The sequence below is a fragment of the Homarus americanus genome, unplaced genomic scaffold (assembly GCF_018991925.1).
Source record: "Homarus americanus isolate GMGI-L3 unplaced genomic scaffold, GMGI_Hamer_2.0 scaffold1024, whole genome shotgun sequence".
In the NCBI taxonomy this organism is placed as follows: domain Eukaryota; kingdom Metazoa; phylum Arthropoda; class Malacostraca; order Decapoda; family Nephropidae; genus Homarus; species Homarus americanus.
Window position 1 is genome coordinate 1,362,952 of NW_024715228.1, and position 14,976 is coordinate 1,377,927.

Genomic DNA, 14,976 nt, shown 5'->3' on the forward strand with positions numbered 1-14,976 from the left:
GCTCTCCTCAGTATGTGACTGTCAGCTCGACTTTACAATGTGTCTGAGCATTCATGTGTGTGTGTGTGTGCTAAAGTGTTAAGACTATTTTTTTATATATAGTTAGGTGTGGTTAAGGGTATACGCAGACTGGCCTCGGTGCTCAACCTAACACTAGCAAATATAACCATCACAGTTAACTCAAGATTGGTGGGGGAACAGTGATCACAGAGAAATCCGGTTCACCCTAAATTGGGAAACGAAAAACAATGACAATATGGTAAGAGTCCCAGACTTTCGATCGGCCGATTATGAGGTGAGGTCGCCTGGGAACAGTCAGGTCAATCCCCAGTAGAATCGGATGAGGTCACCGGCGACACAACAATTGATCATGACTATAATATATTCACTAGTATACTACGTAAAGCACAAGAACAAAATATACCATAAAAAAGGTCAAATAAGAATGTGCCAAGGTGGATGACCAAAAAACTTAAACATGACATAGGAATAAAGAAAGGAATTTATAAAAAATTAAAGGGAGGGGAGGAGCAGCTCAGAAATAGGTATAATTAACTATCTAGGAATGTTAAAAATGTAAGGAAGACAAAGAGGGACTACGAAATCAGGATAGCAAGAGAATCCAAGGCGAATCCTAAGGGACTTTTCCAGGTATATAGGACTAAGGTAAAGGACAAAGTGGGACCTTTAAAGTCAGAGAGAGGGGAAGTGATCGATGATAGTGAGGAAATAAGCAAAGCATTAAACAGCTACTTCTTATCAGTTTCCACGGAAGAAATTCACGAGGAAATGCCAGAGGTGAAACTGATATTGAGGGGAAATAAGAAGAGATATTAAAGAATATCACTATCAGAAAAGAGGATGTTCTTGAGAAGATAAATAAATTCAAGAAGACAAAATCCCCAGGGCCGGATGAAATTTTCCCTCGAATTTTGAAAGTGTAAGGAACAGATTGGTGGGACCCTCGTAAATCTATTTGCAAAATCATTTGATACAGGAGTTGCGCCATTCTTTTGGAAACAGGCAAATGTAGTACCCATATTAAAAAAGGGAGACAGAGCATCAGTGTCAAATTACCGGCCGCTTAGTTTGATGTCAGAAGTGGGGAAATTTCTCGAATCAATTATAGCAAATAGCATCCAATCGCATTTAGAGAAAAACAAATTAATCTACGACTCTCAATGTGGGTTTACAAAGGGAAAATCTTGTCTAACAAATCTGCTGACATTTTCTAGGAAAGTCTTCGGGGTAGCAGATAATGACGAAAATTACGATGTATTTACTTAGACTTTAGCAAAGAGTTTGACAGAGTACCGCATCAGAGGCTTCTGAGAAAAGTTAAGGCTCATGGTATCGAGCGGAAAGTTTTAAATTGGAGAAAATCGTGGCTCACTGATAGAACACAGAGGGTCAGCGTAGATAGTGTTAAATCTGAGTGGGGCTGTGTAACCAGTGGGGTTCCCCAGGGGTCAGTACTGGGCCCACTCTTGTTCATAATCTACATAAGTGATCTACATACTGGGATCAGCAGTGACATAAGCAAGTTTGCAGATGACACCAAAATAGGGCGGCAGATTAATTCAGGGCAGGGTGCAAATGCACTACAGGAGGATTTAAATAAACTGCAGGAGTGGTCAGAAAAATGGCAAATGAAATTCAACACTAGCAAGTGCAGCATACTTAATATTGGAATGCCAAATACTGTCAATGTATAGTCTTAACAATATCAACCTAGAGAAGTCGACTTGTGAAAGAGACTTAGGGGTACTTGTAAGCCCGGACCTACGGCCTAGAAAACAGTGCGTCAATGTTCGAAATAAGGCAAACAGAGTATTGGGTTTTATATCTAGAAGTGTAAGTAATAAGAGTGCAGAGGTCTTATTGCAACTATATCTTGCGCTAGTCAGGCCCCACCTCGATTATGCTATCCAGTTCTCGTGCCCTTATTGTAGAATGGATATCAATTCACTGGAGTCGGTGCAGCGAAGAATGACGAAAATGATTACGTGACTTAGAAACCTTCCCTATCAAGATAGATTAAAGAAACTAATCTTGCATTCCGTAGAAAGACGAAGAGTGCGGGGAGATATGATAGAAGTTTTAAGTGGGTGAAAGGAATCAATAAAGGATATAGATAAAGTTTTTTAATATCCGAGCAGGATAGGACTCGAAGCAACGGATTTAAGTTGGATAAGTTTAGGTTTAGGAGGGAGGTAGGAAGGAACTGGTTCACAAATAGGGTGGTGGACGAGTGGAACAACTTTAGCAACTTTGTAATAAGTGCTGGAAGACTGGAAAGTTTTAAAGGGAGGCTAGATAGATTTGTGGATGTTCTTATGATAAATGCTACCTCTGTTTCACGTCTTTAATGACTTTATGGAAACTTCTACTCCGGAAAGCGATAACCTGTGGCCTCTAGACACCTACAACACCTCTACCACACTTTAGGATGCTGTTAAAAGGAATCATTAACACGGAAAACCTATAACCAATGTGTCAGTTGAGGGAGAATTACCTTGACGTCGTTTCTGTGACATAAATAAAAGAGCTGCTTCTTGTTTTATACTCAGGTACCAGTTATACCCCGTCCACCGGGTTTATTCACAGCTACAAACTTACAACACATGCATTACCAAACCGTCACTCAGGGCCAGAACTGTTGTTATTACGGTCACATACGACGCTAAGTGACGCGAGCATCACAAGGCTTTTACAGTTCTCACCCTCTGTTATCCACCGAGGACACTCCACCAGAGACGCCTGCTTTTATGACTGCAGCCCACACCACAACCTTGAATGCATTATTCGTCAGCCAGTGTCCTTAAAAGATCGACCTTCTGATGCAATAGTTTCTCATCTAAGAAACCTGGCATTGTTTTGCCCTGCTAATTGTCTCCCAAGGGAGTCACTGTATGAGCCAGGCTGGGAGTCTGCCAAAATGCCATAGGTCTCTCAGTGGTGGTCACACACACAGAAATATTTACAGCATCAACCCACCAAGGTTGACGTATTTTCAAAATCGTCATTCCATATCAAGATAGGTTAAAGAAGCTAAACTTGCATTCCCTAGAACGACGAAGAGTGCAGGGAGATATGATAAGGCGATATAGATAAAGTTCTTATAATATCCGAGCAGGATAGGATTCGTAGCAACGGATTTAAGTTGGATAAGTTTAGGTTTAGGAGGGAGATAGGAAGGAACTGGTTCACAAATAGGGTGGTGGACGAGTGGAACAAGCTTAGCAACTTTGTAGAAAGTGATGGAGTTTTAAAAGGAGGCTAGATAGATTCATGGATGATAGAGTGGTATCATAAGAACATAAGAATGGAGGAAACTGCAGCGAGCCTATTGGCCCATACTGGGCAGTCCCGTTTACACCCAACCCCCATTGCTCATATGAGCATCCAACCTATGTTTGAAGCAATTCAGCGTATTCGAGTTAATGATGATATTTGGTAACTTGTTCCATTCATCCACTACTCTGTTTCCAAACCAGTGTTTACCTATGTCACGCCTAAATCTAAATTTGTCTAATTTAAAACCATTGTTACGAGTTCGCTCCTGGTTGGATAGTTTGAGTACCTTTGTAATGTCCCCTTTGTTTAGCCCTGCCTTCCACTTATACACCTCTATCAGGTCGCCCTCGCTCTACGTCTCTCAAGGGAGTGCAAATTAAGATGCTTTAACCTGTCTCTATACTCAAGGTTCCTAATGCCCGGGATTAGTCTTGTCATTCTCCTCTGAATTCTTTCCAAGGATTCTATATCCATTCTGTAATACGGTGACCAGAACTGAACTGCGTAATCCAGGTGTGGTCTCACAAGAGCAAGATACAGTTTTAGGATGACCTCGCTAGTCTTGTAACTAACACTCCTTTGTATGAACCCAAGTACTTTATTAGCCTTGTTACGAGCAAAAACACATTGTTTACTTGGCTTAAGGTTCCTACTTATCATTACTCCTAAATCTCTCTCGCAGTCGGATTTCTCTATGGCATCGTTGTTCATCTGGTATCTGGTTTTCCTGTTTACATCTCCTATACTGAGTAATTTACATTTGTCGATTTTGAATTTCATCTGCCATTTTTCAGACCATTCGAAAAATTTGTTTAGATCTTCCTGTAGTTTTGCCGAGTCCTCGTCAGATTTGATAACACGTCCTATTTTAGTGTCATCAGCAAATTTACTTATGTTGCTGTCAATGCCGATATCTATGTCGTTTATGTATATAATAAATAATAATGGTCCAAGTACTGAGCCTTGGGGAACTCCACTCGTGACGATGCTCCAATGGAACTTAGTGCCGTTAATGCTCACTCGCTGTTTCCTGTCCTGTAACCACGCCCTAATCCATTTAAGGATGTCACCTTTGATGCCATGAGCTTCTACCTTTCTAATTAGTCTTTCGTGGGGGACTCTGTCGAAGGCTTTGCTAAAGTCGAGATATACCACATCATAATTGTGCCCCTCGTCCACCGATTCGAAAACTGATGAAAAGAATGTTAATAGATTAGTTAGGCAAGAACGTCCGCTTGTGAAGCCATGCTGGGAATCATTGATCAATCGGTGCTTCTCCAGGTGATTTCGAATAGTTTGAAATGATTGCTTCCAGTAATTTGCCTACTATTGATGTTAGACTGATAGACTGATAGTGATCTATCCCCCTTCTTGAAAATCGGTATTACATTCGCTATCCTCCAGGATTCTGGTACTACACCTGTTTTTAATGACATGTTAAACAACTTTGCTAAGGGCATACTAAGCTCTTCCTTACATTCCTTTAATACTCTGGCAAATATCTCATCGGGACCAGGTGACTTATTAGGCTTTAGTTTGTCTATTTGCTTACTAACATCGTTACTAGTCACTACTATCTCACTTAATTTGTTTTCTTCACTATCTTTGAATAGAGTCGGTGCCTCGGGTATCATGTTTAAATTTTCGGTGGTGAAAACTGTTGAAAAATATTTATTCAAATTATTGCTCATTTCTCCGTCGTTATCAGTGAGCTCGCCGAAGTCTGACCGTATTGGTCCAATCTTTTCTTGTGTTTTAGTTTGATACATTTGGTAGAATCCTTTGGGGTTTGTCTTCGCCTCCCTTGCTATCCTTACCTCATTATTCCTCTTTGCTTTCCTTATCTCGGTTTTAATCCTTCTCGCCTACATGGATGATAGGAGCTGTCATGCACAGGCAAACCGGCCTATTGCAGACTCCTTATTTTCTTATGTTCTAAACACACTCGTATGTTTGTTAGTATGTCTCTGTCACACCCAGGAGGCAACTGACCCACGCAGGGTACAAAAGAGGGGAGTGACAGGTAGCTACAGTAGGTAATGTCAGGTCAACATAATCATCAGGTCACATCATCAAGGACAATTCTTAATCAACAGTTTTTCACAGTATTTTCATAAGAAAAGACTGCTTTAACATCCAACAATTTTAACATAGGTACAACAAGTCTCAAAGGCTTTGTGATATGGCAGACACAAAATATAAATATAAATAGAGGTTTGCTCACACCTGATAGTACAGTATTACAGTATAATGGAAATGTTTCTGGTGAGTCATGTAAGAAAATTACAGACCTCACCTGACAATGTGACCTGAGTAATAGTTTGACCTGACTTTACCTACTGTAGCTACCTGCCACTCCCTCCTTTAGGGCCCTGGGTGGAGTAGTCGCCTCCTGGCCCTGGGTGACACAGACAACATGTAACTCTCTCTGACTGTATCTTTGTGTAATTTCCTTCTGAAGATTCGTTAATACACAAAAGCGCTTAAGCAATATTGTAATTTTCTTTCCCCATGTAGTCTACTAGTTCATACATGACTGTCATGCGTCATAGTCTCGATGTCTTCATACATGTTGTGTACAGGGCGGGTGTGGAGCCAGTGTACGGCCTCTTCCGTAAAACGAATGTTCGAGGCGAGAAACACATTATGGTGAAGAAGAGGACGGGAAGGTTCCTGACGATGTGATCACACTCTTCAGGCCACGGGAGTGTACACAACACAGCAGATGTTACACAACACAGCAGATGTTACACACACATTTTTGTAGAATTATCTGGCTGTTGATAACGGGGGGAGGGGGTGACTAGATACAAATATCCATCACAAACTGGCTAAGTGGAGCTGTCACTCTCCCCCGTTATCAACAGCCAGATAATTCTACAAAAATGTGTGTGTAACATCTGCTGTGTTGTGTACACTCCCATGGCTCTCCTTGGTGTGTAAAGTGTCATGACGCCATTGTGTATGTGTGTGTTACGTGCGGTGATACACATCAGCGGAACGAGAGCAAAGAACTGGCCTCGCATACCTCGTGCTGAACTGGTGTAGATGTTAACCTTGTTACGCGCACGCGCTTAAAGATGTTAATTGATGAAGAACAGTAATAACATCATAACGTTATACAAGGAGGAAGAATGAAACCGACTTTACACGTTAATTAAAGCCCCCTTAACATAAGTAAATACGGAGTCTGCAATAGGCCTATACAGCACCCAACCTTGACTTATAAACGAATACATATACATTAAACCCTACCTTACTAAACCTGGCTCACCACACAAGTGTCGAACATGATAAAGGAACGCTTGTAGTAGCTAAGGGTTTCATGTGTTTAACTTGGTAACGAATCACTGACAATAACAAGAGTTAAGTAATTGGTTGTTAATGGCTTGTGCTAGTGACTGAGATAATTGGAGAAGATTGGCTATACACACACACGGAACACTGAGGACGTACAACAGTAAAACCGGTGAGGAAGATGAAGGAAAGATTATGTGGTCAGGGGAGGTGGTGGTAGCCATGGATTTCATAGAGAGAGAGAGAGAAGGAAATAGATAGAGATATAGAGCGAGAGAAATTACCTAACTATACTTAATAACGATAAAAGGAAGCTCCAGCCTGGGACTATACTGTACACATGAGCAAGTACATTCTACCACCTGACCATCTATACCTTCTCACTGACCCCTGTGTATTCCTCCGCCACGAACTAACGAACTCATTAACCTTATCTTCTACACAATCATAAAAGTATAAAGAACTATTTTCCCACTCTCTCTTAATGGCGAGACACGGGACAAGTAATTTATTAGCCATTTATGAGTCTATTTCCCGTTTATTTTCAAGAGAAAAAGTAATTAATTAGCCGAGTCAGTTCCAGTATTTTCTCCAGGAGACGACAAGAGGAAAAGTAATTTACTAATAATGCCGAGAGGGAAACTTCACCACCACCCACATGAGTTAAAACACCTGACTTAAACTCTCTGGCATTTACGTGGGTGGGTTCCTTTGTAGGAGGTGCTGGCTGAATATACCGTACTATACCGCCCCCTTACAGTCGGTATTACAAGAATGGTGAGGAGTGTGCATGACGAAGTTGGGTGACGCTGTTACCAACTTTCGCGTGTACCTTAATGTTTGTCGGTCTCTCCTGAGCACATAACACAAAATTTAAGTGGCTCACTCATCCTCTTCAACACGTGTTAGTTTGTTTGCCAGCCAAGTGACATATTCTTTAACTACACATGGGTTGTGTTCGATTAGGTCATGGTTGGACTGGGTTAGATTAGGTCGGCCTCTGTTCTCTCGCGGTGCGCATTTTCGACTGGTTAAGCATGTACTGTACAGTCAAAAGTTCGCTCGTTCGCTCCTAAAATGACCCAGCATCGACTCCCACACGAGATAAATAACAACACAACATTAACCAGACGAGAGTAAGTAAATTCGGAGATTCATTCCCTCTTAAAAACTGAACAGGTGTTGAATGACGTAATCCCAGCAGGTGTGTGTGTAGCCTTATCCTATACTTAGTCCACACACATAACCACCGTCCCTGACCCAGTTACTGTACACACACGACTCATAACACACCTATACTGTACACCCACACCCCTTCCCCCCTTACACGTTTCCCACGACCACAAAATTTACCCATGTTTTGAAGACAAGAATGAGAACTTACAATAAGTACGATGATGTATCTATCTCCAAACTGTGAACGCAGACTCTTCATAACCAGGAGACAACAGCGACCTCCGTCACTATGTAAACACGATAATAACCTTCGTCCTAACATTTCAACAACACTTGGCATCTTGTGTTGGACGTGGCAACTTGTCCTTCTAACTATAATAACATTTGGCAGCGCTGTTAATGATCGTTGACTATCACACATCTGGTGGCCTTTAAATTCACCTCTTCTTACAAACATCTTATTATTAACTAGAAAAATAATAAACACACACTTTGACTGGTGGTGGCTCGTCCGCCCAACCACCGTTCACCACTGCACGTAAACACCCCAAGTCATACTCCCCACCACCACACCTTCAGCGTCTTCTTCCTCGCCTGCCAGGGTCTAGACAGGACTCGTACTGTAAAGAAGAGCACTAGGGGCGCCCTCTTGCACACAACTCTAGGGATATCTAACCGTGTGTGTACCTTCATTTGGATAATAATAATACGTATCTGGTAATTAATTAATACTGTAAACATTTTCCTTCTAAAATTCGATAAGTTTACCAATGAATCCTTGAGTACTATAAATAGGAGTAGGTGGACTCTTGTGTACTCTGATCTATGTATACATAACCGCTGCATACCTGTACCTCCACCTATGTGTATATGAACTCATACAATTGTGGACTTAAATATATACTGTATGTGTACAGTACATGGACCTAAGAGTGTGTGTGTGTGTACCTAAAGTTCCATACATATGTGGATAGGTGTGTATCTAGATCTACGTGCACATGAATGAATGTGTGTGTGTGTGTGTGTGTACCTTGATCCCCCAGTACAAGGTGATGTGTGTACGTGGGTAAGCGTATAGGTGTGCCGTGTTCCTGGGATGGGGGGGGCTTGTGTGGTTTACGTCATGAGAGAGGTAGTGCCCCACTTGGAACCTCGCCTGGACATCAGACTCTCATACTTGGCACCCTCTGGCACCCATTGGTTCATTCTCTTTGTAAAGCACACGAGACACGTATATTACAAACACACAAGATGCAAATATAGGTATACATTGGCGTCCATTGTTTGCCAAAAGTAAAGGAACGTGACACACACACCCGTGACTAGTGTCCTTGGTGGTCAACAATAGCTCATATATAAATTGAACTGAAGTGTGGAAAATGTAATGATGTTTACTTATGAGGAAATTTCAAAATTCTGAGGAAAACAAAGTTAGTGGAGGGGCATCTTCAGCCACTCATGGTTGGTGTCCGAGGAGTTGGTGCATAACAACAAAGACTATGATCGCATAAAGCAGATCAGTTATACACGTTAAGAATCAATGGCGGCAGCCTGGCTATCGGTCACCTTAAAACACCATACACGTGGTTGTGAATATATACCACATACAATAGTGGTTTTTCGTACAACAAATTCACACAACAGGTATACACACACACAAGTTACTGCAAATATAGGTATACATTGGCGTTTGTTTGCCACCACCATGACTAGTGTCGGTGGTCAACCTAGGAACTCTTACAAAATTCTTTAGACAAATAACATCTTAAACTGAACATAGAGCATCAATGGTGGCCAGGGTACGGGGAAAATATGTCAGGAGATATTGCCTCATGACTGAGCTAGAGAGTTCGAACAACACACGCTGGGTATTTAACCTGCCAAGATGGGACCACACGCTGGCTCTAATCCAAAACAAATATATACCAGTACATACAATAGTGGTTTTTCTTGTCAATAAAACAGCAGAATAGTGAAGAGGAAAATAAACAAATTTCCCCATAACTACCGCCCATAAAGGTACACACACACACAAGTTACTGACAGGTACACATAGACAGTCTCAGGTACACACATACAGTAGTTATGACCATACGTGCCCTAACTCAGGTGTAAACACAACAGACGTTTACCTCGTAATAACAAAAGCTTAAGTGTTGAAGACCAAAACCACAAGGTCAGATCAGCTCCTCCCCATAAGCGTTTACTGCATCACGGCGGAAGACAAATAACATCTATAAACTGAACTTAATGTTTTTGGTAGAAGCATCAATGGTGGCCAGGGTACGGGGAAAATATGTCAGGAGATATTGCCTCATGACTGAGCTAGAGAGTTCGACATGACACAACACACGCTGGGTATTTCTCTCAGATGAACCTGCCAAGTCGTGTGACATAGACTAAACAACCATACCAGATGACACCACACCACACGCTGGCTCTAATCCAAAACAAATCGTATAATCGAGGCGCGAGTGCCAGACGAGACACATTGACAAACACCGATTCCCCACAAAGTTTAACTCCCGGCACGCAACAGCACAATGCATTTGTTTTTTTTTCTAAAAATAAAAGAAATCATTAACTTTCCTTTCACCGTCATACAATAGTTATGTGACACACCTGAAACACACCTTAATAAGAACCTTAAAATAGAAACAGTATTTACAGTGAACATCCACAGCGAGTTAAACCATTTTAACCTACAGTATCGTCAGCATTAATAAAGTCTGGACATATTCAGCCTAAACTGAGGGGAAGGAAAATAATACTGCGTGAGGCAAGCAAGACCACGTGCCTCTGAGACCATGTGGTGGAGCAGGAGACACACCTGTAAGATATACAAGATAACAGTGGGAGGAGTGAAGGCTGGCTGCCAAGTAGTGAGAAACAACACAGGGATGAGGTGGCAGTGGTTGGTGGCCCTGGAGGTGTGGCACATGTGGTGGCTCTGGAGCTGTGGCACACGTGGACCAACAACACCAGGTTCACCTCAAGGACAACACGTGTGTCTGAGCCTAAGACAGAGGGGGCTCTAGTGTGTGTGTGTGTGTGTGTGTGTGGTACTCACTCCATCTCGCGGGCCTCGGCAGTCTCGGCACTGATGTCCTCCTCCACGGAGTAGTCGAGGATGGACTTGACGCCGAAGGAGCGGAGTCTCTCCAGGGTGGGCTGGATCTTGATCTGGTCCTCACCAGCGACGAAGTGACCGTAGAAGGTGCCCTTCATGAGGGCGGCGAACAGCCGCTTGCCAAACACCTTCTGACCAAGCTTCAGAATCTGTTGGGGAACACAAAGTCAACAACAGACGTCTCCACAACCCCCCCATCCCGCCCCCCCATATAACCCCTCATGTCTGTGTAGCGACACTTTGCCATGGTGATGTACCCCATCTCGCCCCCCATATAACCCCTCATGTCTGTATAGCGACACTTTACCATGATGATGATCCCCCCCCATATAACCCCTCATGTCTGTGTAGCAACACTTTACCATGATGATGTACCCCCATCCCGCCCCATATAACCCCTCATGTCTGTGTAGCAACACTTTACCATGATGATGTACCCCATCCCCCCCCCATATAACCCTCATGTCTGTGTAGCACACCATGATGAACCCCATCCCCCCCTATAACCCCTCATGTCTGTGTAGCAACACTTTACCATGATGATGTACCCCCATCCTGCCCCCCCATATAACCCCTCATGTCTGTGTAACACTTTACCATGATGATGTACCCCATCCCCCCCCATATAACCCCTCATGTCTGTGTAGCAACACTTTACCATGATGATGCCCCCATCCCCCCCCCCATATAACCCCTCATGTCTTTTACCATGATGATGCCCCATCCTGCCCCCTATAACCCTCATGTCTGTGTAACTTTACCATGATGATGTACCCCATCCTGCCCCCATATAACCCCTCATGTCTGTGTAGCAACACTTTACCATGATGATGTACCCCCATCCCGCCCCCCCATATAACCCCTCATGTCTGTGTAGCAACACTTTACCATGTACCATCCCGCCCCATATAACCCCTCATGTCTGTGTAACACTTACCATGATGATGCCCCCCATCCCGCCCCCCATATAACCCTCATGTCTGTGTAGCAACACTTTACCACGGTGATGTACCCCCATCCGCCCCCCATATAACCCCTCATGTCTGTGTAGCAACACTTTACCATGATGATGTACCCCCCATCCCGCCCCCCATATAACCCCTCATGTCTGTGTAGCAACACTTTACCATGGTGATGTACCCCCATCCCGCCCCCCATATAACCCCTCATGTCTGTGTAGCAACACTTTACCATGATATGTACCCCATCCCGCCCCCCATATAACCCCTCATGTCTGTGTAGCAACACTTTACCATGGTGATGCCCCCCCATCCCGCCCCCCATATAACCCCTCATGTCTGTATAGCGAACACTTTATGATGATGTACCCCCCATCCCGCCCCCCATATAACCCCTCATGTCTGTGTAGCAACACTTTACCATGATGATGTATCCCGCCCCCCCATATAACCCTCATGTCTGTATAGCAACACTTTACCATGATGATCATCCTGCCCCCCCATATAACCCCTCATGTCTGTGTAGCAACACTTTACCATGGTGATGTCGCAGCGGGTGGTGGTAGTGACAGGCAAGAGTCGTATTTATGGTGTAATGGGTGAAAACGGATGGGGGTAAAAATTCGTAGTGTTGTGGTGCAGGCGATAAGGGATAGTAGTGGTAGTGAGTGGAGATGAGTAGTGATGATGGTGGGTGGTGATTGTCGTGGGTCTAAAGGGGGCATTAATGGTGGTGGGTATGGTGATGGGTAATGGTGGTAGTGATGGTACGTGGTGGTGGTGGTACGTGGTGGTGGTGATGGATAATTTAGGCCAACATTTGAGTGGAGGTCAATGATAAAACATTTTAACACACCTGCAAGATGACCTTATCCCACCTGTATATACTAATTACGGTATTTCTGTGTAGCAATTAGTCTCCTACTTTACCTGTATAGAACACATACATGGGAGGAACTAAACCACATTAGTACAGTAACCATAATCACCCTGTTAAGTAACCATTAAATCTTTATGATAATTATAATACTCTAGTGATTATGTTTAACCTGTGTGATAATTCCTGTATATAACTGTATTTTAGTCTCTCATGGTGAACTCTCACACTAAATAATTCTGAACTGTACTTGATGATAGTGTGAGCTTTATTCTTCTGAAGTCTGGGACAGAATATATTGTTTGGTCACGTATCGACCCTTCACCACCGCAGCACACCGATACTACAGTCACATGTGTTTTGACTCTAGTTAACGTGTGACTCATGGTTTCGTTGCCTTCATTACCTAAAGAGACCATTGGTTACTGAGACCTTGGGAGAATATGTGTGTGTATGTGTGTGTGTGTGTGTGTGTGTGTGTGTGTGTGTGTGTGTGTCGTTCAACTTATTCCAAATTTAAACCTTAACAATATCAGCTGACAAACAAATTAACCCTCACCCACCAAATGTAAATAGTGAAAAAATATCCGTGCTAATATTTTACTGTGGCCATGGCAGGCAAGTAAATACACCCTGACCGTCACACACATCCACGAGGAGAGGAAGTTTTAAGTCTGGGTGGCTGGTGCGTCCCGGGAATGCCTATACCTGTACAGTATACCTCGACTAGCGTCATGCCAGTGTCCAAGAGCTGATACTATTTTTGTCTCAACCAGCACGCCGTCACCTGCACCCGCTTGGCATGTGTGTTTTACTGCACCCACTACACTCTAGCCTAACCCAACACCCTGTCTGTCACCTAAGGAACACCCAGTATAAATCTCTCTCTCTCTCTCTCTCTCTCACACACACACTTGCGTAACAGAAATTAGGTAAATCATTTTAAGTAGCTGACTGTTAAGTGTTTCAAATTAGCGTCACACCACACTCAACCCATTAAATGTTATACAGCATAATCAAACATATTTCCTTCTAACTTAAAACCTAACCCCCCCCCTTCCTTGTGTTTCTTTCTCTCTGTCCTTTTCTCCCTTCTCACCCCTCCTCCATCTTTCCTCCCGACTTCCTTCCCTCTCATACCCTCCTTATTATTCTCCCCTCCTCCCCTTCCTTCCTTCTCCACTCCACGTCTTTTGCCTCTTCTCGTCCTTCCCTCTTCTTTCTCATCGACCCCCTAAAACCACTCGTTCCACCTCCACCCACACACGCCCTCACTCGTGTCCTCCACTAGAGCTAAGCCACCCTTCTGTAAATCCACTCTCCCTCTCCACTTGTTAAATTAAGCTGCTGCTACTCCTCCACTGCAACACTCCACACGTCAAGCCACTTCACTCCACGTTAAACCCTGGCACGCGGTCAGAACGGAACGGAGCTTAGAGTCAAAATAAAACCAGAAAAAAACACCACATTCGGTTCTGTTATACCACGACGCCAAACCGCCACCCCCACCTCAATACACCAAACCTAACCAACTTTAAAACCAAACTCGATAAATAAACCCCTACCATGTTAAACCAACCCTGCCCTCTCTACCGCGTTAAACCAACCCAGCCCCCCCCCCCTCCTCGATACACCAAACCATGTCAAAACAAACCCTCATTTAAAACCTAACATGATAAACCTCTTGACGTAAACAAAAAAACTACACCCACTAAACCAAACATCCGTCATACTAACCCTCCACCCCCACACCAATATACAGAGCCTGGCCATGTTAAACCACACCACCACAGGAGCTTCAAACGATATTTAACCAATCGCTTTGTTATGCCACTCAAAATCACACCGTCTAAGGTTTATTGTCATTAGTTAAAAGAAAATTACTCCCAACAAACGCAATTCCTTCCTCTGGATTTCTTAAAACAGTAAATTAGACTAAATATATAAAAAAATAAATAAATATACAAATTATATATATCCGGTACACATACAGTAGGTTCTGTCTAACTAATACAAAAATCCCGTACAGTTGACAGATATAGAGGAGTGGTGGGGGGGATATAAGAGGGGGTGAGAAAGGGCATGAGAGGGGTGAGAGAATGGGAAATGAGGAAGGCTAAGAGAAATGGGGAAGGGGGTGAAAGGTATGAGGAAAGAGGTCAGAGGGGGGCTGGGAGGGGACTGTGAAAGGAATTGTGAAGGAGAAGGATAATATGACGAGAAAACAAGAGGAAAGAGGT

The 14,976-nt window shown here is 43.3% G+C and overlaps 1 protein-coding gene across 1 annotated transcript in view; it reads right to left on the reverse strand.

Moving 5' to 3' along the window:
* LOC121854911 (proline dehydrogenase 1, mitochondrial-like) overlaps window positions 1–14,976 on the reverse strand; it is a 57,496-nt gene that overhangs the window by 37,839 nt on the left and 4,681 nt on the right. The window contains exon 2 of the mRNA XM_042349721.1: window positions 10,841–11,049. Within this exon, the coding sequence (XP_042205655.1) occupies window positions 10,841–11,049 (209 nt within the window). The remainder of the gene's footprint in view (window positions 1–10,840; window positions 11,050–14,976) is intronic.